General features: G+C 55.4%; 1 protein-coding gene across 1 annotated transcript; it reads left to right on the top strand.

Annotated features, from left to right (window-relative positions):
- Nucleotides 1-814: 814 nt before the first annotated feature.
- On the top strand, nt 815-27,677 carry TEAD4 (TEA domain transcription factor 4). Its single transcript, XM_046012239.1, has 10 exons — nt 815-884; nt 1,224-1,387; nt 5,167-5,295; nt 6,379-6,422; nt 6,960-7,015; nt 9,426-9,565; nt 10,631-10,804; nt 21,349-21,489; nt 22,437-22,589; nt 22,704-27,677. The coding sequence occupies exons 2-10, from the start codon at nt 1,268-1,270 to the stop codon at nt 22,815-22,817; spliced, it is 1,071 nt and encodes a 356-aa protein (XP_045868195.1). The 5' UTR covers nt 815-884; nt 1,224-1,267; the 3' UTR covers nt 22,818-27,677.

Genomic DNA, 27,677 nt, shown 5'->3' with positions numbered 1-27,677 from the left:
CACACTGTGTTCAGTGGCCCTCACTGTCTGTGGCCCGCACTGGGGTTACAGCATGGACACACGTCTCTCCTCAGCTGTGTGGTGGTTGCTTTGAAAACAGAACCGCATTTCATAATTGCATTTACTATAGTAGAGGACATGGGTGGCTCCTTATAGTCTTCCAGGGTCCCTTAGACACAGCCTCGGCCTCTAGGAGACGGCTCCCGCGGCGAACACTCAGTACCACCTGGTGACTGGTCTGGTCAGAGCCATGCACCTGGAGGTGTGGGCTGCCCTGGTTTTCTTGATCTGAGTTAAGGGCCTCAGGCCTCCTCCCTGAGGATGCTCAGGGTCTCAGCACTTATGTCTCTCATCCCCCCTGATGCCCACAGACAAGGCAAGACCAATCGTGAGGTCCTGCTCATCTCTGGAGGTGGCGGAAGCTGTGTGGGCAGGGGGCTGCATGGGCGAGTGTCAAGGTCCAGGCACTTCCCTGCAGCCTCCCAAGTGTGCAGAAGGCCCCAGCAGGAAGCAGGACAGATTGGCACCTGTCCCACTGCTGCAGAGTGGGGAGCGGAGGTGGCCTCTGAGAGGGCTCTTCAAGTTGGTATGGGGCTCACAGCCCTGTCACCTCCTTGCTCTCAGGTTACCAGTCCCCCAGCAAGGCCTGTTGCTGCTGGAATATCCCCGGGATCCAAGGAGGGCGGGAGGGAAACTGCAGAATCCTCACCCGAAGTCCCCACTCAAGGTGGACAGAGGGCGAGGGAAGGGATCCCCAGATCCTACCATGTTTCTGCCTTTTGTCCTTCGCCCGCTGAGAGGCTGTTGGTGTCTCTGTAGGTCGGAATGAGCTGATTGCCCGCTACATCAAGCTCCGGACAGGGAAGACCCGCACCAGGAAGCAGGTGGGCCCTGGGGGATGAGCGTGGGTCCCAGTGGCAGATACCCCAGTCCCAGCCTGCTCCTGTGGTGGGCCAGGTCCTCTGCAGGACCAAGGGTGGCTACTCGGTGGGGCTGGTTCAGAGGGGTTATCTTTTTCTCGTGTGCCACAGACCGTTCAGTTCCCCTGCAGTCCCTGCTGCCGCCAGCTGGGAGGAAGTCCCCTCCCATCCCCAGGACACCGGAAGAACAGAGAGCGAAGGACTGGCGCTGTACTTTGATTTATCGCCAGACTCTGGGTTAGCTGGATGTGGCGGGACTGAAGACCCATCACTGACTGCCCCTTTCACTCACTCATTCCACAGACGTGGCTTGAGGATGGTGCAGGGCTGAGGGTCGAGGAGCCAGCATGGGGAGCACAGGCCTCCTGGGAGGTAGGGACAGGAGCCTTCTCTTCTTGCTACAGGTCTCCAGCCACATCCAAGTGCTGGCTCGTCGCAAAGCCCGCGAGATCCAGGCCAAGCTTAAGGTAAGGCAAACCAGCAGTGGTGGGACGGAGGACCGAGGGCATAGGCGGGGCCAGCTTCCTAGAAGTTAGGGCTCTTTTTCCCTTTGGGTTCAGGGACTGGCTGTTGGTGTGCAGAGCCAGCGTGCTTCTTGGTGTTGAGATGAGTGGGATTCCGCCTGTAACTGCTCTTGTCTGCACTGGGAATGACAGTTGAGCTGTGTGTGTGTGGGTGTGACCCCCAGGCCCTGCAGCATCCTCTTCCCGGGCAATTTACTCCCCAGGTCACAGCGGGATTGCCCTCCACGCTCCATTCCTTGAGGACCTCGTGGAGGCCCTGACCCCTGAGTGCCATCCCCTGAGCCTGCGGGGTGGGCGTGGGCAAGCTTGGGAGGCCCTGCTGTGGGGGTGGGGTGGCTGTTCCCCGGGAGCTGGGAGAGTGCCCCCCCACACTCCACTCTCAGATGGTTGGTTCTCTCCCCTTCCAAGATCAGCCCCACCTGACAGTCCCCAGTTCCCAGAGCAGACCCCAGCAGGGGACTGCTCCGGGACAGCCCTGCTGCTGACAGAACACCCCTTGGGGTGGTCTGTTCCCCACAGGACTCAGGCCTCCTGGATGCCAGAGTCAGGGGACCCTTTCAGGGACTACCAGGTGGGAGTGAGCTCGCTGTCCTACAGGGGTTTGTAGCGGAGCTTGCCCAGCTACCAGGCAGAAAGAGCTGACACTTAGGGGTGTCAGACTGAGACCAGCAGTTAACATACTTTTTTTTCAGCCCTTTTTGTTTTTTCCCCAAACAGAATATCACACCAGTACATTATCACAGGAGCTGCCCTGGTCAAAGCTAGGTTGGTGAGGAATAGGCCAGAGACCCCTTGCTCCTATCCACCTCTCAGGCCCCGTGGCTCTTAAAACCCAAAGTAGCTCAGAGCCCAATTAAAAACCTGCACTAGATGAGCTTGAAGGTCCCTGCGGCTCTGGTTGTTGGTCATCCTGACGCTGGAGGCTCCGAACGCGTGGTGGGAACTCCCAGGAAGCCGCGCCCCACTGCCCACTCAGCCCAGCTGTCCCCCGCCCCCACAGCTGCAACCCAGCACCTCGCTACTTTGTCCCCTGGACAGCTGGCTGGGCCTCAGCTGTCGCTCCCTCCCTCTCAGCCCGAGCACACATACTCCTGGAGACCCCCCCGGGGTCTGGAGTCCAGCTTGCTCTCACTTCCCCTCTCTGGTCTGCCTCTGACTTGCTGGGACCCTGGCAGGGAGCCAGAATGGAGAAGAGACTTTCCAGTGTTCTGTTTACAGCCATCGAGGGAAACTTTTAATTCCCTTGGGGACCATCTGTATGGCCCACATTTGCTTCAAGGAATTGCTACCTTTGTCTATAGGCTCTAACTTAGAGGCTGGGGAGAGCTCTGCTAGATCACTGGACAGACAGCGAGGGGAGCCATGAGCCCCTTAAATAACACGCAGATCTTTATGTGCATGCATTTTCTTGGAGAGAGTGGTCTGAGGATTTGCTTCAAGGAATTGCTACCTTTGTCTATAGGCTCTAACTTAGAGGCTGGGGAGAGCTCTGCTAGATCACTGGACAGACAGCGAGGGGAGCCATGAGCCCCTTAAATAACACGCAGATCTTTATGTGCATGCATTTTCTTGGAGAGAGTGGTCTGAGGATTTTGTCATATTCTCAGAGGGGTCTGGGACCCAACATAATTTGTCTCCCTGGACAGACTTCTTATTAGGTAGAAATCCCCCAGGTCTTGGGATCGGGTGTAGCTGGCTCTGCCCTTGTGCCACGGGGGCGTGGTGAGTCACTGGCCCTCCTTGAGCTCTATTCAGTTTAAGATGTAAAATGACAAGGGGAAGCAAGGTGGTGTCTGAGGTCCTCTCCAGTCCCCAAATTCAGTGTCTCCCTGGCCTTGTAACCTGGGCACTGATGTCACGCCCCATAGCATCTTTCCCACTTCACCCTGATTCCTGTTCCACCCTGGTGACAATGTGCTTTCCTGAGCCCCAGTCGCCTGTTTAGATCAGCTATCCAGGAAGGGACGTAAGTTGCTGACATTGAGCGAATGGAGCTCTCTGGCCTCACGGGGCAGTTGTTAACCACAGGGGTCCACGGGCTTTCTGAGTGTTCGGCCTTCTGCATCACACATGTCCTCCTGGAGGGAGAGGCCTGGGCCAGCTGGCTGGTGCGTTTGGCTTTTCTCTCCTGAACTTGGTGCACGTGTCTTTGGGAAGAGGCCCCCTTATGCTGAGAGCTCCCTCTTTGGTTATCAGAGAGCCTCTGAGAACAAAGCCCAGGTTTGACCCGAAAGGACAATGGCTTGAGGATGAGCCCTCCTCTCGGAATGGTCTCCTGTGCCTTCTGTGTGTGCCCTTCTCTGCCCCATCCCTTGCCCCGGGCCTGCAGAGGCCAACCTGGACCAAGCTCTTGGGCCAGCCATCACCACGGTCAGTGCCCTGAATTCTTGGAGCCTCTGTTTTCTTCATCTTAAAATGGGGATCCTGCCAGTCTTGTCAGCCTCACAGGAGTGCTCTGATGTTCAGAATCAAAGTGAAGTGTTCTGGACCTTTTCTGGGCCATCTTGTGCCACATGAGTGCACATGGTCCTGGCGAGGCCGAGTGGCAGGGCCGCTGCAGTTCTGGCTCCACAGTCCTGAGGTGCTGGGATGCCGGTCCCCTCACGGTGGTGCGGGCTTCACAGGGCTGTTGTGGGGGCTGAGGGAAACTGTCGTGGGGGAGTGTCGGGAGTGGCAAGGGCCTCTTGTCAGTTCTCCCTTGTCTGGGACTTGGGACAGATCTGGGTCTACCATCTTAATTACCAGATAATGGCTAATTTATTTTTCCCATTTAAAAATATTCATCATAAAGACAGAGTTGACATAATCCAATCTCTTGGCCTCAGTTAAGATACACATACTGAATAAAACTTGCCATTCTAGTCTATATGTGGTCTTATTTTGGACAAAAACACAGTTCCCATTAGACTTTTTGAAGTCCAGAAAACTGAATACAGAAATACTGAAATACGTGTCATCATTTTGAAGACCTGTGGGATTGGGGCGCTCTGGCCCGGAGCTGCTGGCTTACACACACATACACGTTATTACTATGACTGTTCTCGCCAGTGTTGCACGTGCTTACAGATGCTTTCCTGTGCACTCGTTAGTTCAGAGCCTGTGCAGGGCAAACCTGTTCTTTGGTGTCTGTGGACCCACGGAGGGGAAGTAACAGGTGTTGACACCTGCCACGTAAAAGGCGGGGGGTGCCTTGGGCGTCCACAGTGCAAGGGGAGACCCATGGAGCAGGACTGGGACAGATGGGACCACAGGAGACCGTCCCATGCCTGCAGACAGTCCGTGTGGCCGCAGAGGAGGACTCCTATCTGTTTGAGGAGGGCTCTGACATATTTATGTAGTATCATCTTCCGTGAGCCAGGTCCCATGCCAGCTGCCAGGAGCGTGGAGGCAAACAAGGACTAAGAGGCTTCTCAGAGTGTCCCTGTGAAGACACGGTCTGGCAGATTGTTTCCCAAGGCCCTTAAACTCTAATGAAATAGACTGGACAAGTATTTCGCCCCATGACAGAGGAGGAAACTGATCAGAGGAACCGAGTGACATGTGCTCACTCACAGACCAAGTTCATAGCACCGCAGGGGCGTGAGCCTGGTCCCCCAGGGCCTTGTCCAGGGCTTTGGCCACTGGCGGTGGGACGGCTTCCCTGAGCACAAGCCCGGACCCCGCCTCGCCCACACCTGCCGTAGTGACCACTGCTGAGGCCCTCCCTTCCAATGTCTCCCCAGGACCAGGCAGCTAAGGACAAGGCCCTGCAGAGCATGGCTCCCATGTCGCCCGCCCAGGCCATCTCCGCCACAGCCTTCCACAGTAAAATGGCCCTCGCCCGGGGCCCAGGCCACCCAGCAGTCTCAGGGGTAAGTGGGGCTGCCTGGAGCCAGAGGCCGAGCCAGCCCCTTCTTCTCACTCCTTCCCATCCTGAGGAGCTGGAGGCACTGGCCAGGCCCCATTTCTCTTGAGTCCTCCCAAGCCCGATGAACCAGGAGGAAGGAGGGACCAAGGACTGAGGGGCCACGCTGAGGCACGGCTCTGCTGGCATTGGCACTGGCCTCTCGGGGGCCTTGCCAGTCACGCAGCAGGCCCTCCACAAGGGGCAGAGCTGCCCCCAGGAGCCAGCAAACTGGGTAGCTCTACAGAGTTGGCCTGATTGACGGATGAGGAGGCTGAAGTTCCAGGATGCGAGCTGAAGCCTGAGGCTTCGGTGCGGCACCAGGGCAGCCCTGAGCAGTCCTCCACTGCTCAGCCCGACCACAGGCACTCAGCACTGCTCTCCTGCCACTCAGAGAGCTGATGCTCAGGAACAGACCCTTGTTTGGATATTAAATTTCTTGACTGGGGCCAGCTTGGTGACACTTTCAGAATGGTCTAGAAAGGCTCCTCCTTTCCAGGGCTGTGTCCTCACAGGGTTTTCTTGGTTGCAGGGACTAAATGGGTCTTCACGATGTACCCACAGCACTACTCTCGGCGTGTGGGACGGGACCGGGACCGGCCCCTTGCCCAGTGAGCCTCTCATCCGGCGGTTTTCAGAGTGTGTTCCAGAGACCGCTAGTCCCTCAGGATATTGCCTAGATAACGACACAAAGTTATCATGTATGAGGAAGTTTGGGACACTTAGAACTAAATAGGTTTCTGAAATCTGGGACTGTTCGGGCCTGATGTGCTGCTACGCACTGTGGGCTTCTAAGGGAGGAATAACTCTGCTGTGATGCCAAACCTGGGCTTTCTCCCGAGGAGAACTTTCTCAGCAGAGCAGGTCCAGAGACTAGAGCTCCTCGAAACACTTGTGCTGGACAGTAGTGCTAAGTAGTGCTAACTCTCTCCTTGCCACCCACTGGGTCCAGGCCCCCAGCCCCGCCTTCCAGCTGAGGCCTGCCTGGCCTCCCCGCACCGCGGCCCACGTGCCTGGGCCTGTGCTGACTCTGCGCTTTTTGCCTCCTCAGTTTTGGCAAGGAGCTTTGCCGGGCCAAGCCGGAACATCCCACGAGTGAGTATGGCCTGCTACCAGTTGCTCTCTGAGCTGAACCCGAGCGCATAAACGAAACGTGTGCTGTGGAGCCTGGCCCCCAGTCTGGGACAGGACCGCAGGCTGGCCTCAGCCTTTCAGCAGGGGCTTGAGCTTTGGAACCAGAGTCTCCTGCTCGCAGGCAACAGTTCAGTCTGCAGCATGGACACCCTGGGGTGGCATTTGCCGAAACGCCAGTCTGTCCAGGGTGAAGCAGGGCCAGAACTTGAGACCCCAAGGGAAGGAGGCCAGGGAGCTGCCCTCTGGCTGGCCAGGGAGGGAGGGAGGACGAGAGGGAGGGGTTTTCCCAGTAGACATGCTGTTTCTGTGGGTCATCCGTGAGACCATGAGTCCACGAGACGGACTTGGCAGGGGAGGGAGCAGGTGGCCAGGGCCCACCAAGGCCACTGATGGCCAGACCACCAGGGCCAGACCCACAGAGTGTGCTGGACACCGCTGGAGGCTCCTGGGCTGCCACCTGCCCTAAGGCTTACACCGACTCTCTCCTGTCTCCCACAGTGTGAAACCTTTCTCTCAGCAAACCTACACTGTCCAGCCTTCGCTGCCTCTGCCAGGTGGGTCGGCAGTGCACGGCTCCCTGGCACCTCGCACGCCTGCAGTTCCTCCCCCCCGCCCCCCCAGGTCCCAGGCCCCCTGACAACTGGACAGCTCACGATCTGTTTAGATGTGGCCCTGGCGCATGCTCAGTACAGACATCCCAGTCTCCTGGCTCTGACCCTTGCCTTTCCCCTACCACGCACACCTCTGTGCTACACCAGCCCCTTGTGCCGCTTGGGCTGCCTGACCTGCTCCACAGCTTGGGCTCAGGGCCTTCAGGGGTGCATGCAGTTCAAAGGGGAGTGCCTGTGCCCCAGGGCCACTGTTCCACCCCGTTGCCCCGTATGCTGCATGAGTGCCCCGGACAGCTTGGCTGTTGGAATGGCCCCCTTTTTGGTGACACTGTAGTCTTCTCCTTCAAAATGGGAGATCCAAGGAAAGCATGGCTTTCCGGCCTGGAGCTGCTGGCTAGCAGAGGGAGCCCTCCTGAGCAGAGCCGTGGAGCGTGGTTGTCCCTCCTCCCTATTCAGGGGACACTTCTTTCTCATGAGGGTCCCTCACCTCCTTCCTTCTCTGCAGGGCAAGGCAGGATCCTCACCCTTAACCATCTTTTCTGGCCCAGGGAATGACTCTGCTGACCTTCTAGCCTGGCTCATCCTGTCCTGAGCGCAGTGCACTCCCCTCTTGCGGTTCTGATTGCTGCTTTCTCCCAGCCCCAAGTAACCCACCCTCCTGTCTGTCCCCTCCTCTTACTGGCTTCAGTCTTGGTTCAGGCGCTCCTCCTCTTGCCTGCATGACTGCAATAGCCTCCTAACCTGCGCCCGTTTTATCTTGCCTCCTCTCTTCATCCCGTGATTCACCTCAGTGACCTTTATGAAGCATCCATCCCACCCTGTGGTTCCTAAGCTTAACATCTTTCCCTGGCTTCCGGGTGCCTTCTGGGTACGATCTAAAGTCTAGTAGGACTTGCATGGCTCTCCTTGGTGACTCGGCTTTTCTCCTCTCCCTCCTGCCCTCATGCCCCCGCCTGCCCTGCCTCTCTGGGCTGTGGCTCAGGCTCCCCATCCTCCTGCAAGTTCTCTGCCCTGCCCCTGGCCAGCTTAGGCGCCCTGAGCACTCTGAGCCCTCATCTATCCCTTGATGCTTTTTATTGCCAGTATCGGGTTGGGGGGCCGACTGGTCTGCGCTTCCACGGAGCCAGTTGTGGCCGGCACACAGCACATCCTCAGTGAGCGGTGCCGCACCGATGAGTGAGCCATTCAGCTGGGGCATTAGGCACGGCTAACGTGTCCAGCACGGCCCTCCGCCCACCTCTGTTTCTTCTCTGATTCCTTCCTTGAGTGCTCCTGACTTACCCATCTCAGCACGCGGGGCCCCGCACTTCCCTCTCCTGACCTGGAGTTCTGCCTCTCTGCTTTCTCCCATCCCGTCAGGCACCACGGCTGGGGGTTTTTCTCCTTTGTGTGCCTCCTGTGTCCCTGACTCTTCCCTCCATCACACTGCTTTCGTTCGGGCCTTCTTCAGTTTTCCCCTGAAAACATCCCCAGGACCATGCTTCTGACAGCCTCACCCCTGCCTAGTCTTTCATGTTGGGGAGGACCTTCCAGAAATGCGGGTCTGATCGTTTCACTGCCCCACCTCCAGTCCTGTCCCTCCCAAACTGTCAGGCTCAAATTCATGCTGCTTAGCCTCGCCCCCCGGGCCCATCTCTTCAGCTTTGTTTCCTGCCATGGGCACAAACCAACCTGCTCTCCAGTTCCCCCGAAGACCTAGCTTCCAGACCCGCTGAGCTTCTCACAGCCCTCTCCCTTTGCCTCTGCCCGGCCCCCTGCTCCGAGTGCTTTTCCCTGTCTTCACCTCCTGCCTCCTGTGTGTACTTGCTACCTCCTTCAGGCATCGCTGTCTTTGGAGAAGCCTTCGCTCTCCACGCCCAAGTGCGTACCTTGTCAGTTCTTACCATGTTCCTTACTTCCTGTGTTAGCAAACCCATAGGGAGTGCCTGTTCTGAGCCGGGCGCTATTGCAGGGGCTGGAGGGACAGCAGTGAACAGATCAGGAAGCTTCCTGCTCCCACAGGGCTTCGACATCGTAGGGGTGGTTGGGTCTGGTTGTCTCGGACTGGACCCCAAGCTCCCGGGCGAGAACCCGGCAGTGCTGCTCAGGAAGCCCTCGGTCCCGTTGGCATCCTGGCCCCCCCATCCAACGTCCCTTTCCCCCGAGTGCAGTTCTTCCCAGGGGCCCGAGGGTATGGCTTATACCAGGCCAAGCGCCACCCTCCACCACCCCTGCTAGGAGGCCTATTTAGGGGAGGCAAGAGATCTCCTGGTCAGCTCGGGGCCTCACTGCTGGGCCTGGGATCCTCGCAGAGGCTGTCGGCAGGGAGGCCGTGTGTGGACCGCTCCCCACGTGCCTCTCCCCCTGCGTGCAGGGTTTGAGTCTCCTGCGGGACCCACCCCGTCGCCCTCAGCGCCCCCGGCACCCCCATGGCAGGGCCGCAGTGTGGCCAGCTCCAAGCTCTGGATGTTGGAGTTCTCTGCCTTCCTGGAGCAGCAGCAGGACCCTGATACGGTAGGTCCTGGCCGGGGTCTGGCGGGTTCTCTTACCCGCTCTTGTTCCTGGAGACACCTGTGCCTTCAGCTCTTTCCCCACCTGCTTCTGGCTTCCTGCCCTGGCCTTGTGTCCCACTCCACTTCTGGGTTTCCCTTAGTTCCCCTGTTCCTTCCCAGTCTTCCCTTCCCCTTTCCTTTCCTTCATCCACCCCTCTCCCTCTTCGCTCACTCCGGTCCCTCCCTTCCCCTCCTCCCCGGCATGGTTGATGCTCCCACCCCATAGCCCTCCCTGGGGTCCTCTGTCCACCCCAGTTCTCTTGGCTCTCCCTCTGCTGCTCCCTCCCTGACCTGCACTCTTCTCTCCATGCCCTCTGCCCTACCCCTCAGCCCCCCTTCTCCATCCTTGCCCCGTGGCTCTCAGGAGCCTCCTATGTCCGGCCCACATCCTTGGGGCACCACCCCTAGCCTGTCCCCTTCCCTGTCCCATGTGCTGGGTGACCAGTGTCGTCTGGAAAGGTTGGAGGAGGAGGAGCTGGAGGAGGCGGGGCACCTGGGGGACTTCACAGACCATCTCACTCTGATGTTTTCAAACTTAGGTTTTCAGCAGAGGAACCATTCCCCAAACTCTTACTCAGAAGCCCCGTGTGTGCAGCAAAAGAAGTAGACTCTGGGTGTGTTCCGGTGCCCGTGAGGGGCCAGGGCCGTCCAGCCCCTGTCTGCTGGGTGGAGCACAGTTTGAAAACACTTGACTAGCTCGGTGGTCTGACATCGCAGATAAGAGAGGTCCAGAGGTAGGAAGTGATTTGCCAAGGGCATCCAGTGGCCAGCCAGGCCTGAGACAGAGCCCTGTTTGTTGAGCAGCGACTAGGCCTACTAGGTGCAGGCACAGCCCCAGAGGCTTTATACCCATTAACTTGGCTTTACATTGGGTCCTTTTACTGTCTCCATTTTACCAGTTGGGAAACTGAGGCCCAGAGAGCTGAAGTCACTTGCTCCAGGTCGTGTGGCCATGATCGCAGCTCTGGTCTGCTCTGGCTGCCCGCTGCCCCGTACCTGTCCCTCAATCCAGCTCTTCTCTCCGCAGTACAACAAGCACCTGTTCGTGCACATCGGCCAGTCCAGCCCAAGCTACAGTGATCCCTACCTCGAAGCCGTGGACATCCGCCAGATCTATGACAAATTCCCAGAGAAAAAGGGGGGACTCAAGGAGCTCTTTGAACAGGGGCCTTCCAATGCCTTTTTTCTTGTGAAATTCTGGGTAAGCCCTTCGATAAGCTCTTCCCTCCAATCCCAATACGTTGATGATAAGGAGGAGGAAAGAGAAAGAGTGGGCATCGGGTGCCCTTGCCACAAGTGCAAAGGGAGGTCCAAGCACACGGGCCAGAGGGTGGCAGGAGGCTGAACCCAGAAGCGGCAGGGGCTGCCGGAGAGCCAAGCTAGCAGGAGGAGGCCCTGTCCTGAAAGGTGATGACAGCCTCAAGGGGACTACTGGAACAAGACCTCAGGGGACACTAAAGGAGGGGTCGGCAAAGAGCCTACATGGACTCTTGGAATGCCAAGTCCTGAGTTTGCTTCAGGGCCACAGCAGGGCCACTGTTGGGTTGGGCAGGGTCTGCAGAAGTGGGCTGTAGGTCTAGGATAGCTCACCCCAAGAGAGACACCCACCCAGCTTCCCAAACATAGGCTTAGCCACTGTAGCTTTCCCTGTCTCACCCCTGCATGGGAGCTATGAGAGGAGAGCTCCCTGCTTTTGAAACATCTCCTCTGAGCCCAGTAAGCTGTAGTGCCTGCTCCAGGAGCTTACCTTCCAGCGGCACAGCGCACACAGAAAAGGGGTGCAGGGAAGAGCGTCTGTCAAGCACACACTTAGCCCGTGGTGGGGAAGTACAGCAGGTCCTTCTGGAGCCTGCTTTTGCTTTTCTCCTGTGTGGAATCTATGGTTTTCCAGATCTCATATTTCTCTCTTTTGGGTGTCCCTGCTTATTTTTCTGGAAAGCATTCTCTGATACTTCCCTAAGGAAAATTGTGGATAAATAAATGTTCAAGTCTTTGTTGTTCTGTACTTGGTTGATAGTTTACTGGGTATAGGATCTAAGTCATGAATCATTTTTCTAGAAATGACCTTCAGGAGTCATTTTTCAATATACCGTTCCATTGTCTTCAAACACGAGTAGTGTGGTCACTTTCTGATTCTCTGTCCTTTGTTATGTCTCTTGGGTTTTTGGTTTTTTGTCGTTTTGTTTTGTTTCAGTTTTTGTTTTTTGTCTCTGAAAATTTTGCATTTTCTTTCTATGCCTTAACACTCTTTTAAGTTTCACATAGATGAGCTTTGGGATAGGTATGTTTTTACTTTCTGGTTTTTTAAGCCAGGCCCTTTCGTTTCTCAATTTGGGGAAATTTACTTATATTATTTCTTTCCCTCTGTTGGCTCTGTGTTCTTATCCAAGAACCCGTATTAGTCTTATTTTGGATATGCTGGACTTACTCTCTATGATTTTTACAATTTCTTTGTTGATTTTCCAACTCATTTTCTTGGAGATTTCCTTAACTGTATCTTCTAATTCTTCTGAATTGGTTGAGTGTATCTGAGTACATATTACATAAAACCCAGTATAGGGGCGCCTGGGTGGCTCAGAGGGTTAGGCCTCTGCCTTCAGCTCAGGTCATGATCTCAGGGTCCTGGGATCAAGCCTCGCATCGGGCTCTCTGCTCGGCAGGGAGCCTGCTTCCCCCTCTCTCTCTGCCTGCCTCTCTGCCTACTTGTGATCTCTCTCTCTCTCTGTCAAATGGATGAATAAAATCTTAAAAAAAAAACAACAAACCAGTATAGCAGTGGCATAAATAAGTAGTTTATTTTTCTTCCATGTAAAGTAAGTCTGGAGGTAGACTGTCCAGGGCTGGTCCAGGAGCTCCTTGAAATCACTAGAGATCCTCTATGGAGCTTTCTTGGAAGTCACACACAACACTTAATTATTCTGTGTGGTTGTACCTAGCCACAAAAGAGCCAGGGAAATGTACTCTTTTAGTTGAATTAACTGTCATTCTGAATAACATTAGGGTTCTATGATGATAGAAGAAAATGGATGAGTCTTTGAGTTGCTATTGTGTTCATAGTTCAGTTGATGGCATTTTTCTTAGTGGTTCGGAAGGTCATGGTGCATTGTATAATTAATGGTGGATTAGATTAATGGAATATGGTGGCATTCTCTGCCCCACCTTCTACTGAATGTCTAACTTTGACCATGATATTTTTAATTTCTTTTTTTTTTAAGATTTTATTTATTTATTTACATAGAGAAAGACAGTGAGAGAGGGAACACAAGCAGGGGGAGTGGGAGAGAGAGAAGCCCAGGACCCTGGGATCATGACCTGAGCTGAAGGCAGAGGCTTTAACTCTCTTAGCCACCCAGGCGGCCCAGTGCCCCAATATTTTTAATTTTTTTTCAAAGATTTTATTTATTTGATAGAGATCACAAGTAGGCAGAGAGGCAGGCAGAGAGAGAGATGGGGAAGCAGGCTCCCTGCTGAGCAGAGAGCCCGATGTGGGGCTCGATCCCAGGACCCTGGGATCACGACCCGAGCCGAAGGCAGAGGCTTTAACCCACTGAGCTACCCAGGTGCCCCCCAACATTTTTAATTTTTAAGAGTTCCTTCCTGTTCTTTGATGGTATCCTGATCTTATTTCATGACTACGACTTTTCTTTTATCTTCCTGGGATACAAAGTGAGACCCATGTGTTTATGTTTCTTCTGTTCCCTTCTTTGTCTTTGTTTCCTTTTCATCCTTTTTTCTGTGTTTTGATATCTGACAATGTCTGTAATCCTTGGTCCATATATAATTCACCTATCATATAATTCATCAACTTAAAGTATATAGTTCAGTGTTATTTACGGCTCCCGTAATTCTTAGTTGTATGGATATACCAAGTTTTGTTTATCCGTTCATCAGTTGGTGGACCTTGGGGTTGTTTCCACCTTGTCTGAATGATGCTGCTGTGGACTTCACACCCAAGTTTTTGTGTGGCCATAGGTTCTCATGTCTTTTGTGGAGACACTTGGGTCTGGAATTGCTCTGTCATATGGCAGCAACTCTTTGCCTTTTTTGAGGAGCTGCCAGACTGTTCTCCAAAGTGGCTGTGCCGTAGTACATTCTCACCAGTGGTTTTATGAGGGGCCCTGTTTCTCCACATCCCTGCTGGCAATTGATTATTTTCTGTGATTGTACCCCTCCCAGTGGGTGTGAAGTGGAATTCCTTGTGGTTTTGATTTGCATTTCCTTGTGCTTATTGGTCACCTGTCTGTCTACTTTGGATGAATGTCTGTTGAGCTCCTTTGCTGATTTTTAAGTTGGGTTGTCCTTTATTATGAAGTTTGAACCTATTTATTATAGATAGAAGTCCCTTATTAGGTGTGTGGTTTGGAGATACCGTCTCCTAGGCCGTCAGCTCTTTTCACATTCTTGATAGTGTCCTTTGAAGCAGAGAATGTTTTCATTTTGGTGAAGTCTGATGGAGTCTTTCCTTTGTTGTTTGTGCCACGTCCGTATTTAGTGCTTGGGAGCTCTGTGTGCAGGGTAGGACTTGTCCCCTGGCGGGCTTCACTTTAAGGTGCTTGGGGTTGAGGAGTCATCTGGTTTTTTTTGAGGGAACCAATAAATGTCAGTATGTTTATTAGACCTTTTTTTTTTCTTTTCCTTGAGGTGGTTCAGTTTCTCCAGAGAATTCTCCTTGAATGATGCCCCCGGAAGGGGATATACTTGGTCCCTGCAGCCAAGGTGTGGGACAGTGGGGAGGGCTGGGGATCCAAGCATTTCTTACGCAGCTTTCACTCAATTCTCTCTCCCCCTCTCTGACCTGCTCCCTGAAACCTGACGCCCTCCTGTAAAATTTCTAATGATTATTTCTTGGTCTTCTGTTGAAGGGTGGGAGAGGTGGGCCTGGAGGCCTCAGCACTCTTGGTACGGCCTTTCAGTCAGTGTCTTGTGCGAAGAAGCCTGTGCCTTCCCTGCCTGCACCGTCCTGGCCTCTCCAGGCCCGAGCCCCTCAGGGCTTCTCTCAACCACGGCTACTCACTTCTTACTCGAAGGCCTCTGAAGGTTCTTCGAGGCTGTGATTCCACTTGCTTCCTTTACTCGCAGAGTTCCTTCTAGCTCTGGTCAGCCTTTAGCCTTCTTGAATTTGTGGAACTCTCTTGCCGGTGTGGTTTCGCCTCTGTTTGCTTCATCTTTATGGCACAACACATTAAAAAAAGTTCCTTGCTATTGTTTCTAGTTGGTTCCCTGGAAGGGAAAAAAATGAACTTCTATGGTCCGTCTCCCATTTTAACCAGATGTCCTGGAAAGCAGCTTTAACTAGAGTGTCACCTCTCGCGGATTGATAGTCCTTGTTCGGCATGCTGGTTTGAGATCTAGAGGGAGAAGGTTCCAGATTGACTAGTGATGACTGCCGTGGGTGTAGCAATGGGGGCAGATAGTGGCACTTGGTGACATCTTTACCATCCCTTCTCTTCAGGTAATGAGGAATCACGAAGGTTTCCCAGCGGGGAATGACACGACCAGAGTTGTCCTGAGCTGGATCAACCGTCCAGACGGGAAGTGAGGAGGAGGCTACTCTAGTTTAGGTCAGGCAGGACCTCAGCCAGACAGGCTGGCCTTAAGAGTGTGATGTATGGGGCAGTATGTCTTTCTCCCTTTTTCCCGGAGGAGCTTAACTCACTTCACTTTCCCATTTCCTCTCTCTACTGTCCCTTTCGGCCCCGGCCCGAAGTTGGTAGTAAGAGGCTTTGCTGTGGGCCGCCGTCAGCAGCATGTCTGTGTAGCCGGCGCAGTAGCTCCCGCTCCCTGCTGTGCATCTGGGGGAGCTCCTGGCCTTTTTTGGGGGGAAAGCCCGCACACTCTCTTGAGTGCTCCTTCCCCCAGGCCCCCAAGCCAGTCCCAGCTTAGCCTTGCCTTGGAAGAAGGACCTTGGAGGAGGGGATTGGTGACTCCTTCTTGGCACTGGCTCAGCTACCCTGAGGTTGTCATTTCAGATCAGAAGGAAGGCCTGGTTGGCAGGAGGCATTTGTGGGAATAGTACCTGGAGGGCGGGGGGATGGGGAATTTGGGGCCTTTTTCACTAGCTCATGCCTTCTTTTAGTTAGTAGTAATATTCTGTATTCTTCTAGCCACCATCCAGATGAGGACCATCCTAGGCCTCCCCTTTCACAAAAGGGGGGGACACTGAGGAATGGAGTAAGCAAGGGCCTGGCTTTGAGACGTCCAGCCAGGGTAAGCCTCTTTCCTGTGGTCGTTCTTGTGACATACACATGACATAGGTCAGGGCATTCGGCAGAAGGTTACACCAGGCACTGTCCATCACTTTACATGTATCAGCGTGTTTCATGCTTGCCGCGACACTGAAGGCAGGTTCAGTTGACAGTCTCATTCTCTAGAGGGGAAACTGAGGCACAGAGCGGTGAAATGACTTGCCAGGGTCAGCCAGTTCTTAGCGGCTCAACGGGGATTCACACTCAGTGTGTCTAGGGTGTGTGCTTGGAACCAGGACATGGAACTGCCCGACATTAGACAGTGGCTGTGGGGTCCCCCTACGTGGGGTCCTGCTTCTGCTGGAGAAGGCTGTGGATTGCCTATTAGAGGCTCCATGAGGCCCTGAGGAGCGGCAGATAGTGGAGGTGCGGAGACAGCAGACTGAACTGTGCATCCTGGGTAGAGTTGGGCAGTTGGGCTTCTTGGGTTCTCTGGAGCCCACATTTCCCTTCCAGAAAATGAGGACTGTCCTGCCTGTAGGTGAGAGTGGGCAGGTAGGGAAAAGGAATTAGAATGTTCTCTCCAGCCTTGCTTGTGGCCCACATCCCCTCCTTCCTTCTGATGCTTTCATTTATCATTTGGTGATAGGGATGGATGGGAGAAGGAAGGGAGGGGACAGTTGGTGCTGAGGAAATTGGTCAGGCCAGTTCTCTGTGTGGCCCTGTGCTCTGCCCATGGGCTGTGCCCATGGCCCCTGCTCTGTGGAACCAACACAGCCCTTGTCTTCCAGGAGCTCACATTCTAAGTGGGAGGATCTGGAGCAGATCTCATGTTCGTGGGCAATAACTAGTGTACAGATATAGGGGAGTGTGGTGGGCTGTAAGTGGGCCCCTCCTGGTGTGTCCTGGGGGAGCAGGGGTGCAGCAATGGGCTCCAGCTGGGACGTAGAGGCTCTCGTCTCTGCTCTGCAGCTCGAGAGCCGTGGCGTGAGTGCATCTCCACTTCTCTGGGCCCGTTTCTCCATCTGAACCATCAGCAGTTTTGTTCTTTGTTGTTGTTGTTGTTTTGTTTTGTTTTGTTTTTTTTAGCAGTTTTGTTCTTGATGGTCTGCAGGAGGCTGTGTGTCTGAGGGCCCCAAGGTGCCCTGCCCTTTGCTTGAGCCCCTAGAGCCAGGCCCTCTCTGAAGAGCAGACATTTGGTCAGGGAAAGGACAGGTGAAATCAGAGAAGGGGGCCTGCCGGCGGCCAGGGCTCCAGGGCAGTCATCTGGTCCCTCCTATGTGGGGTGGGCAGAGGCACCAGGGACGTACAAATCTGCGATGGGGGAAAAGGAAATGCTCCTGTTTGCTAAGCATAAACTTTCTGGTCAGCTGTGGGGTCCTCACAGCCATCTGGAACCCAATGCTCCTGCCTCTGGCCAGGCCACTCCCTCCCCTGGGAGGTGGGGCGGCACTCCATTAGAAAGGAAACTAAGCCGCCTCCCCTGAAGCCTTCCCTTCTAGTCCTTGGGGAGTTGACCAGGGCCTTCTTGGAGTGGGAGGAGGACTCTGATGTCCCTAACCCAGCCTCCTAGCCCATCCCCATTGGAAGTTACTGTTCCTTTGATGGGGCCGAGGTAGTATTTCCTAGGCTTCTGCCTGGGGGGACAAATCATTTCTAGCTGGAGCTGGCGTGAGGTGCAGGAGGGGTTGAGTTGTGAGACTATGCAGAGTCTGGAGCAGGGACTGAGAAGCTAAAGTCTCTTCTTCCTTCCCTACAACATGTGGGACCTGCTGGGGCCACCTCTGTCCTCAGGGCAGGGGAGAGGGGGCTCTGGGACACCAAGGGCTGTTAACACCAGTCTGCAAGTTGAAAAATGCCGGGCAGAGGTTAACTGAGGCCTTGGAGGGAGGAGAGTACATCAGACCGGCCCCCATCCCAGCCTGCTGCTCCCTTTGGGCCCTGACATTTCTCCCAGGCACATGCCAGCACATGACAATGAATCTGAGCCCCTCCGGCCCCCTCTCCTGGGCTGCGGCTGTCTCGGCTCATCTGTCCGTCACCCGATCCCCCACACCTGTTCCAGGCCCCGCCTGGGCTGCCCACCCACACCACAGCTATGAATAGGGCAGAGGGAGGAGAGCATGGGGGCACTCAGAGGGCAGGAGGGCGAGTCGGGGGGCAGCCTTCCTCTTTGGCTGAGAAAGAAAACCAGCACAGTAGAGTGAGGGGGTGCAGGGGTGGACAGGAAGTGTGCGATGTGTGGCTGCTGGAGAGTGGTAGGGCAGTCCTCCGAGGATAAGGCAGTGAGGACGAGAGGAGGTGCGGGGCAGGGCTGGTCTGCGTCACCGCCCACATCTGCTGGCTCTGGACTGCGCAGCCACAGGGCCGGCCCCAGGATGGTCACGGCAGGAGGTTTCTCTTTCCCACTACCTCCTTCTCTCTCTTCCTCTCTCTGTACCACAGCGTCGCACTCGTGCTCCTTGCCGTCCCACCAGTTATGAATTCCTTGACAGCAGAGACAACGTTCAGCCTCTCTGGACCCCACTCCCCTTGGCTGTGCTGGGCTGGGGCGGGGGACGTGGGTGACTGAGGGATGGAAGGGCCAGGTGAGTGGGAGGCTAGGACCAAGACCTGCGTGTGCTGGGGTGAAGGTTATGGTGGGGCAGGGATGCGTGGCTCACAGCCCATCTCACTTGGCGCCACCCAGTGGTTAGAGGCTGAACAGCCACAGGCGGCAGGGGGTGGGGGGACGGGGGTGGGAGGAGGGCCTTGCCCCAGGCCTGGCCCCAACCGGGAGAGCTGAGTCCTTGCTGGCAGGGTCCTTGCCGTCTGGAAGGGGCCGAGGCCATCTGAACAGATTCTGGCAGCACAAGGTGGTGAAGGGCATGGCATGTCCAGGGCGGTGCGGGGGCGCTAGGCAGCTGTGACCTTTGTGCGCTGGGAAGAACCTGGGAGGGATTGGGCCCGTCCTGCCCAGCCCTGGTGCACAGCATTCTTTTCGGTGGCATACAAACAAATATTTCTCCTTTAATAGTTATGCAGTAATTATCACAGAAAGAAATAGAGTTCCTGACTGATTTCCTGGACTTAGCATGGCCTTAGCATGGACGTAAGGAATGAGTGGACTTAAGAGAAAGCCGTGGGGGCAGAGCAGGGCCCTGGTCGGTGCTACACAAGCGTGTCGTTCATCAAGAGGACCCCGGTGGTGGCTGTGGCCCGAGCGCCATCATTCTGTGCCCTGGCCTTGCCCCTTGGCCGGCACCCACCTTCCCGTGTTCGGCTGCCTGCCCTTCCCAGGCAGCCGGCCTTCCTGCCAGCGCTTTTTCATGTTCCTGCCCCATGCTTCTGGCTGCAGCACACTTTGAGCAAACTGTTCCTTTTTAAAGAAGTCTGACAAAGTTGGTTTCCTAGGAGGAGCATGTGACTTAGCGGGGAAAATAGGAGATGGAGAGCTGGGTTTGGGTCCCAGTTCACCACGTACTTCACTGGAAGGCCTTTGCAGGTCCCAGCTGCCCTCGATTCCCAACCCAGTGAGGACTGCCCCCCGCCCCTGGCCAGGACTCAGGGGCACCCCTTGCTTGCCCAGCTCCATCCCCACCCCAGGGCCAAGACGCTGCTATTTATTTCAGAGGCTGAGCCTTGAATGTAGCTGGAATTCCTTGTTCTCCTGTCTTCCTAGTGGCCTCATTAAAACCATCACAGAGTACACTAAACCTGTGCAATTCTATTCAGCATGAAAACAGCCTATTTTCTTTTTCTCATCATGAAAGTTAGCACAACTTCATTGTGTTCCATAACCTGCCTTCTTTTGTTTCCACTCGGCAATCATCTTTCATTTTGCAACAGTAAACACAGGCCCTCCTCAGTAAACTCAACAGGAAACTAAGGCCCTTGTGGCTACCTAATATTTTCATTGTGCTGTAAGAAACTGAACAGTCCCCAGCAGTCCAGAGAATGTTCTTGCTCTCAGAAAACTTTTCCCCAAAGGAGAGAAACGTAATGACTGAGCATCCCCTAATGGCCGTTAACAGAACTGCCTGGTGCCCGGCTCTGAATGGTGCCAGAACCTTCCGTGGTTCTGGGGAGCCCCTGATTTTTGCTCAGAGGAGGCCTTGGTGTCATTCTTCAGCCTCGTCCAGAGCTTCTGCATCGTACGGCTGCCGCGCTCTGCGTCCAGCCTGGCAGTGCTCAGGCTGCTTGTGTGGGTGGGAGGAGAGACTGCACCCTCAGACAAAGCCTTTTTAGATCTGTGTGTTTGTTCTGAGTTCCGAGTTGCTCTGCTAGCAAGCCCTGGCTCAGATGGGATGATTCACTGGGGGGCCCAAGTTTGGGGGATGGGGACCCCTAACTGGCTTAGGGCTTCAGAAGCACAGTGTCTGCCTGAGAGCTGCCAAGGCATGGACTTGTCTCATCTGAGCTCTCCCTCCCTCCCTGTAACTCTGCCGGACGCAGCAAGCGCGGGAGTGGGAGCCTGAAGACCTGCGTCTCGTCACTTGTCAGCTCTGTGGGGCTGGGCCAGGCCTGTGGTCAGGGAGCCTCACTGGTCACGTTGAAGCCGAGATCCTGCTCTATCCCGCTTACAGGGGATGTGTGTGAAACCGGGAGTCTTACCCCTCCTTGGCTAAGAGAAAAATTTCAAATCAACCTAACACCCAGCAGGAGGCACTTGAGGCTCTGTTGTCAGCAGAGGAAGAAAAGATGTGTGTTGGGGAACAGCAGGAAGCTGATCTAGGGGACCAGGGGCTCCCAGGCCAGGCTGGGGAGCAAGCATCAGGTTCTCTGATGGCAAAGGGTCAGTGAAAGGGTTTTAACCATGGAGGGGTGCAGTTAGACTCATCTTTTGAAGAGAATTCTCAGAGAATGTAGAGAATGAACCGAAGGGAAGACCAGCAGTGGAGGGGGTTTCGTCTGGAGGCTGTAGCAGAGATGTGAAAAGTCAGGGGTGGCTGGACTCAGTACTGCCATAGAGATGGGTGAGAGGCTGGCCCCCAGAGCCGTTTCCAAAAGAGCACTGGCAGGGTCCAGTAACCAGCTGGACTGGAGGATGAGACAGAGAGGAGTCCCAGCACCCCCTCCTACTCTCCCCTCCGCCAGTCTCCCATTCTGGCTTTCTGTTCCCACGCTTACTGCACTATCAAAATTGACTCTGGAAAGGATCTGACAAATTCATACTAAAATAGAAATGACTGATATAGATTCAGATGTTTGCAGTTTAACAAGAGCAAAGCCTTAGACTATAAAACCATAAAACCTGAAGTCCTAAAGACAAAGTTGGGGACCTCTCCTGCTGGGTGTGTTGGTGCCTAAATGAGTAGCAGAGGCCTACAACCAATGCAGATGACAGTGTTTTCTTTTTCCATTGTTTAGGTAACACACCCTGACTTTACACCAGGTCTGGCTGTGGAGAAGGGTGGAAGCTTTCCAAGATCCTACTCTCCCAGTTCTTTTCAGGCCTTCCTGATGTCTTCCTGGCCCTAGAACCTGGATGGTGGCCCCAGAGTTCTCCCTAGTTCCACTCCCAGCAGGGCCTCTGTTGATTCACCAGTCCACTGTGAGTCTTCCCTGTGTCTTCCTCCAGGCAGACCTCAACACCAACATTGAGGATGAAGGCAGCTCCTTCTATGGGGTCTCCAGCCAGTACGAGAGTCCGGAGAACATGATAATCACTTGTTCCACCAAGGTCTGCTCTTTTGGCAAGCAGGTGGTAGAGAAAGTGGAGGTAGGAGTCCCCCACCCCCACCCCGTGTATTTGTTAAGCCAGGCCCACCCCTGCCTCATGCTGCCCTTCATCCTTTCCCCACCGCTTTGCCTAGGTCTGTCTGAGTCCGAGAGCTCGTCCCCTCACATGCCTGCTGGTTATCGGTAACCCAGCTCATGTCCAACCCAACCCAATGCCAGGCTGGCACCAGGGCAGAGAGCATGCCCAGCCCTGGGCTTCTCAGCCCCCGCCACTCTTGTGGTCACCCGGGGACCGTGGAAACACACCAGCGCCTAAAACCCTCTCTGCTTTTCGAGTTGTTTTTGTTTTGTTTTGTTTTGTTTTTGTTTTGTTTTGTTTTGTTTTTAGAGATTTTATCCATTCATTTGACAGACAGAGAGAGATCACAAGTAAGCAGAGAGGCAGGCAGAGAGAGGGCCTGATGCGAGCAGAGAGCCTGATGCAGGGCTTGATCCCGGGCCTCCGGGATCATGACCTGAGCTGAAGACAGTCTCCCAACCCAGTGAGCCACCCAGGCGCCCGTCCCTTGACTTACTTTTAATCAAATGTTTATTTTGAGAGAATTACAGCTCCACACGCTGTGCTGTCGTCACCCCGTGTGCCTGTACCCGGCAGCGTCCTGTGTAGCTAGAGTATCGTATTGGCACCTGGGAGAGCGACATCGGGGCGGACCTGCAGCGTGGCTCAGACGTCCCCTGCTCCCGCGCACTTGTCGTGCCCATTAGTGTGTGTTCACATGCCGGCAGGACTGAGTCACTGCTCCGTCCCATCTTGCCTAGTGTCACTGCGCTTATGTCCTTGAGCTCCCTCCTCCTCGACCTGGTCTGCCCCTCCCTGATGGAGGAGGTGGACAGTGAGTGGGTCACGGAGCTTCCCCAGAGAGCTGGGCTGGGACAGGAAGTAGTCAGGAGAGATTCTAAGCCCCCGCTGCCCCCTGGGTCCTGCAGACAGAGTACGCCCGCTATGAGAACGGCCACTACTCCTACCGCATTCATCGGTCCCCGCTCTGCGAGTACATGATCAACTTCATCCACAAGCTGAAGCACCTGCCCGAGAAGTACATGATGAACAGCGTGCTGGAGAACTTCACCATCCTGCAGGTGCGTGGTGGGGGGCAAGTGCGCTGCAGGTGTGCGGTGCGAAGGGATCGGTGGGTCGAGCCAATGCGTGCCCCTGTTTGGGGCTTTAACTCTCATCTTTCTCGTCCCCTGCAGGTGGTCACCAACAGAGACACACAGGAGACACTGTTGTGCATTGCGTATGTCTTCGAGGTGTCAGCCAGTGAGCACGGGGCTCAGCACCACATCTATCGGCTGGTGAAGGAATAAGAGACTCAGGGAGCAGGGAGGGGGGAAGAGACGTTGTGTGTGCAGGGACGTGGGGAGGGGATCTGCAGAGGCTCAAAGTGCCAGGAGAGCGGAGAGGTCTCGACTCTTCCTATCCAGGAACAAACTGTGCCTGAACCTGCAATGCCCAGCCCCAAATAAACCCAAGATGGTGTGTATTTTCCCAGGACCTGATCTGGCTGTCTGAGCCTCGGGAGGGACCGTGGGAGAAGGGGGGCAGACTGGGAAACAGGCCAGAAGCAGCCCCACAGGTGCCCCATGGAGTTGGCCAGGAATGTCGCCAGATGCAGAGCTCCCAATGGGATGGTTCCCCTGCTGCCATTCGAGCCCTCACTGTGCTGCCGGCCGCGCTGGGGCTCAGGGCTTGGGCTCAGGGCTCTGAGCTGGGCATGCCCGCGTGCGCCCCTGCAGGGACTGGTGCACGGTGTCACGGCCACCACTGGTGCCCTGTCTGCAGGACAGCCAACAGGGAGGCTCGGTCCAGCCCAGGGCTCAGGTTTTAGGTGTGGAGGTGACAGTTATTGGAAAGGCTGGGAGGGGATGCAGCCAGAACTCTCTAGAAGTTTTCATGCATCCCCGGTGAGAGTGGGTTCCATAGCCCTGAGCTTGAGACAGGGAGGGCAGGAGTGGTGGTGCTGAGGCCAGCCTATGGAGTTTAGGTGGTGAGGCTGGTGTCACAGCATCGTTTGTGGGGGTGAAGGCCGAGAAGGTGGGTCAGAGGTCTGTAGTGGACCAGTGGTCTCTAAGACCACCCAGTTCTCGTGTCCTACCTCGGGCTCCCTGCCAGCTGGGATGTCTGCTGGGTGGTGACTGCCTCTGAGCCAGCCCAGGCTTTGAGTTCCCTCCCCGGACAGTGGTAGTTTCTGTGTGTCCTGTGGGTGGAAGAGGGCTGTGGAGCCCACCCTGGGCCTCAACGGAACCAGTGAAGGGTTCCCTGGTTTCTCTCTTCGGAGAACTGTACAGGCTTAGGGTTTTGGTGGTCCTGGTTTCAGTCCCAGTATTCTTAAGTGTCTGACCTCAGGCAAATTTCTCCACCTGTCTGAGCCTTGGGGTCCTTTGCTCTCCGTAAAGGGGAGGGCAATAGGGCAATAGCACCGACCTTAGAAGGCCTTAGTGCGAAGGAGAGCTGACGTCTGTAAGTGCCTGGTGCAAGATGCACTAAATGATTGTAATTATTTTATCCTCCCCTCTCTCAGGGAGGCCTCGGTCTGGCTCTTTGCTGCCATCTAGTGGCCCTCTTATCACCCTTAATGGGAACCACAACTCCAGAAGCCTGGAGCAGAAGGGAACGAAGATTCAACCGGCACTCAGGGAGCTATTATGAGAATACAGAAGTGAGTAAGACAGCATCTGGGAGGTGTCATGGAATGGTGGTTAGGATCGAGGGCTTGAGTCAGACAGCTAGGATCAAAATCCTGGCACTCAGCCACTGAGTAGCTTTGTGGCTTTGGGGCAAGTTACTTAATTTCACTGTGCCTCAGTTTCCCCATCTGTAAAATGGGTATTATAAGAGTACCTACCTCGGATACGTAGCGTGCCTAAAATGTGCCGAGCACAGAAATGTGTTCGAGAAATATACATCATTATTAACAGCTGGAGCTCGCAGTCTGAAGAGTCAGACTGGAGAGCTCCTAAGTGGGGCTGGCTGCGCCTCACAGAAGCTGGAGTTCAGAGCTGCAAGAGAGCAGGGGTGGGAGACCCAGGGAAGAGGTTGCGGTGAGAGGGGCTGCCCCTTAGAGGATGGGCAGTGCTTAAATAAGCAGATGGGACGAAGGCTGGCCAGCATTCCAGATGGGGAAAGGAAGCCAACTGTCCCATGTCCTGCCCTCACAGGCGGGGGCTTCCTCTTCTCCCCAGAAAACAACTTTAACCAAATGCCTCTGGACTGCTGCTAGACCTCGTGCCAAGTTGCATGACTCCACTGTATGTGGGGGTCGGCTCTCATGAAAAGACATGCTGCAGCGGGGAGGGGGGTGCATGGGGTCCGGGAGGCCCTGAGCAGACGGCATGTGCTCACATGTCCACGGCGGGTTTGTGTGAGGCTCTCCCGCCTCTCCCTGGTCACTGTCACAACCCTCGCCCTCTCTCTGCGCCTTTCCCTTCGGGCTGCTTGGATAAGGAGAACTCGTGATGCCTCCCCTTCTGGCTTGACTGGACCTTCAGGCAGATGCTCACAAGGATGCGTGAGCAGTCTCTGGGCCATGGCACACATGCAGGGGTTCAGGAGATGAGCCTTTGGATCACAGTGACAGGGAGGCAGGGCAGATGCCCAGGCCAGGTGTGAGCTGGGCGTGCTCCCTTCTCTTCAGGAGCTGACCTCAGTTGCCTCATGGAAAGTCACCTACTTAGAGCTGTAGGTTCCAGACCTGTCAGCCATGGGGAATGCAGGTGTAGACGCCTCTCCCCCTGGTACAGTGCGGCCTGTGGCCTGGGGGCCAGTGGGAGCCCTGACCTGGCCCACTGCTCTCCCAGGCTTGTCTGGCATTACCCTGCGCCCTCTGAATCAGGCGTCCTTCCCTGCCTTTAAGCCTTGGCCAGCTTCTCCTGGCCAGTTGTGCCCTGGCCTCTCCTCCTCCTGGAGAACTCCCACTCATACTTCAGGGGCCGGCACGCGGTCACCCCCTTTCATGTGGAAGGGTGAGTGACACCTGCTCTTGTGTGGCAGAAGCCTTCTGTTTCTGACCCAGAACACAGGGACTGCTGTCGTCCCTTCTCATCCTCAGCCAGGGGTGCTGTGCCATCCCCATGTGACAGATGCAGAAAGCGGGACACAGAGCCGTGACCTCACTTGCCTGAAGTATTCATGTGTTCACTCAGCTAGCAGCTGTTTGCTTCTGCTCCATGCCGGGTGCTGGGATCACTGACCCGGGCAGACAGGGTCCACTGAGGAAGAATATGAAGTGAGCAAGTAATGGGATGTATACACCGTGACACGTGCCTTCAAGGCAGAGGAGGGTGCTGACATGAGAGTCCCTGGGGAAGCCTTGCAGCCTGGGGAAGGTTGGGGGAAGGCATTGTGAGGAGAGGCAGGGGGGCATGGTGTGGGGCAGGTGCAGAGAGAGAGAGCTGTATGGGCTGAGGTACAGGGGCGATGGGCTAGATCTGGCCCCGGGCCAGCCGTCCAGACCCCAGGGACGAGGGGGAAGGGGATGCAAGCCAGCTCCCTCCCCCAGCCCACCACCCCCTAGCTTGGCAAGGACTTTGGATTTTATTCCATGAAGGGAGGTCCTGAAAGTGTTTGAAACAAGGGAGTAAGTCTTTTTTATCTTTAATCTTCAATTTTTTTTTAAGAAACCGACGCCGGGGCTGGTGGGGCCCACAGAGAAGCATGTGTAATTGTCTGCTTCTGAGTCTGTCTTTCCTCCCAGACTCTGTCTGTGGGTGGAGACTGTAGCTTCCTCCGCCTGTTACTTTCTGTAAACCAAACACCAGGTCTGGAGCATAGCAGGTGCTCAGTAAACACCCGCCGAAGGAGGGCTCATGTACCAGGCAGTGCGATTCCTGCTGTTTGCACCCCGGCAGGTAAGGGCCCTGAGCCCGCGAGGGTGGAGCCCTTGGCCCCCCTGACCTGTCTAGAGCTAGCCGGGTGCGTGGCTGGGCTGGGGACATAGAAACAAACCTCTGGTCTGATGGTGACCAAGCACACTGCCTCAGTGGCCACCAGTGGACTTCCGTGGAGTGAGGTGAGCACCCCCACAGAAGGGCTTAGGGCGCGTGTGCGTGCATAAACATCCACTCTGCCCTTCAGGACTAAAGCTGGTGGAGCAAGGATCGGGGGGCAGCTGTGGCTTGGGACACTCAGATTGTGCCACCTGCATCCTCTCCCCAGCTGTGGGCTTTGGGCGACAGTGGGCGGGGCACGCTGACAGGGCTGGAGGTAGGAGGCAGGCAGCTCCTGTTGGCCTGCGGCGCCGGGCCTGGTGCGGGGCTCTGTGGGGTGTGCAGGTGCTCCCCGGGCCGGACCTGCACGGAGAGGGGTGTGAGGTAGAGCAGCAATGGGTTTTAGCTCGGGGGCGGGGGTAGCCTGCAGTTGCCACATCCCAGCCCCACGTGTCAGCTCCAGAGGTGAAAACAAGAAGCTCTGCCCCAGAGACTTAAATCGAGACAGGTGTCGTTCTCAAGAAGCCGGAGTGGCTGCTGCCACGTTCTGCAGCCTCGAGCAGTTAGCCCCACTCCCAGACCCTCGTAGTCCCACTTGTGAGATGAGACTCACATGGCTTTGACTCGGGGCTGCTGTTGGACAGAGGTGACAGCCCGAGCTCACGGTGGGCACCCAGGGAGTGGTGGTGACTTAGGTGTGTTAGGACCCGCCCTGACTCTGCTCTTTCCACCCCGAACACGCACACACTCACATGCACACGCGTGCACACACACGTTCACAGAAAATGCCCAAGCTCTGCTCTGTCTCTCTCCCGGTCCAGGAGGTGGCCTGGCTCTCAGGGTTGTGGGAACTGTCCAGCACAGAGACCACACGTAGACTTTTGTCCTTGGGTCTCTGAAATGGGGAAGGGAGCATTCTTACCTGAGGAAATAAGTCTGTGGCACATAAGGGGGAACGAGGCCCCTGGGAGGGGTCTCGACGGGGAGCACAGAACCCATGGTGGCCCAGGCTACCCTGCGTAAGAGGCTGTCTGCGACTGGGCTCTGTTTCCTTCCTGGGAGAGGGCGGGGGAGCGTTCCACTGCTGCTGTGCGAGTCTGGAGCCCAGTTGGCCGGGTTGGGAATGTCCTTTTATTTTTAAGCTCATGGATGTCTAATATTCAACTTTTAAGTTTTTGTATTTTTGCTATGTAACCCCCTTGTCCCCCCAAATCTTCAGTAAAGTCTGCTACCTACACAGAG

This window comes from Meles meles, chromosome 7, assembly GCF_922984935.1.
Source record: "Meles meles chromosome 7, mMelMel3.1 paternal haplotype, whole genome shotgun sequence".
NCBI lineage: Eukaryota > Metazoa > Chordata > Mammalia > Carnivora > Mustelidae > Meles > Meles meles.
Note: the sequence above shows the minus strand (reverse complement) of the source record. Positions and strands in the feature narration are given on the sequence as shown.

Excerpts from the sequence above, each read along its gene's own strand:
- TEAD4 (XM_046012239.1), top strand. The coding sequence starts at position 1,268 with ATGGGGAGCACAGGCCTCCTGGGAGGTAGGGACAGGAGCCTTCTCTTC. Across the intron at positions 6,423-6,959 it reads CAAGCCGGAACATCCCACGA|TGTGAAACCTTTCTCTCAGC; the intron begins GTGAGTATGGCC and ends TGTCTCCCACAG. Across the intron at positions 7,016-9,425 it reads GCCTTCGCTGCCTCTGCCAG|GGTTTGAGTCTCCTGCGGGA; the intron begins GTGGGTCGGCAG and ends CCCTGCGTGCAG.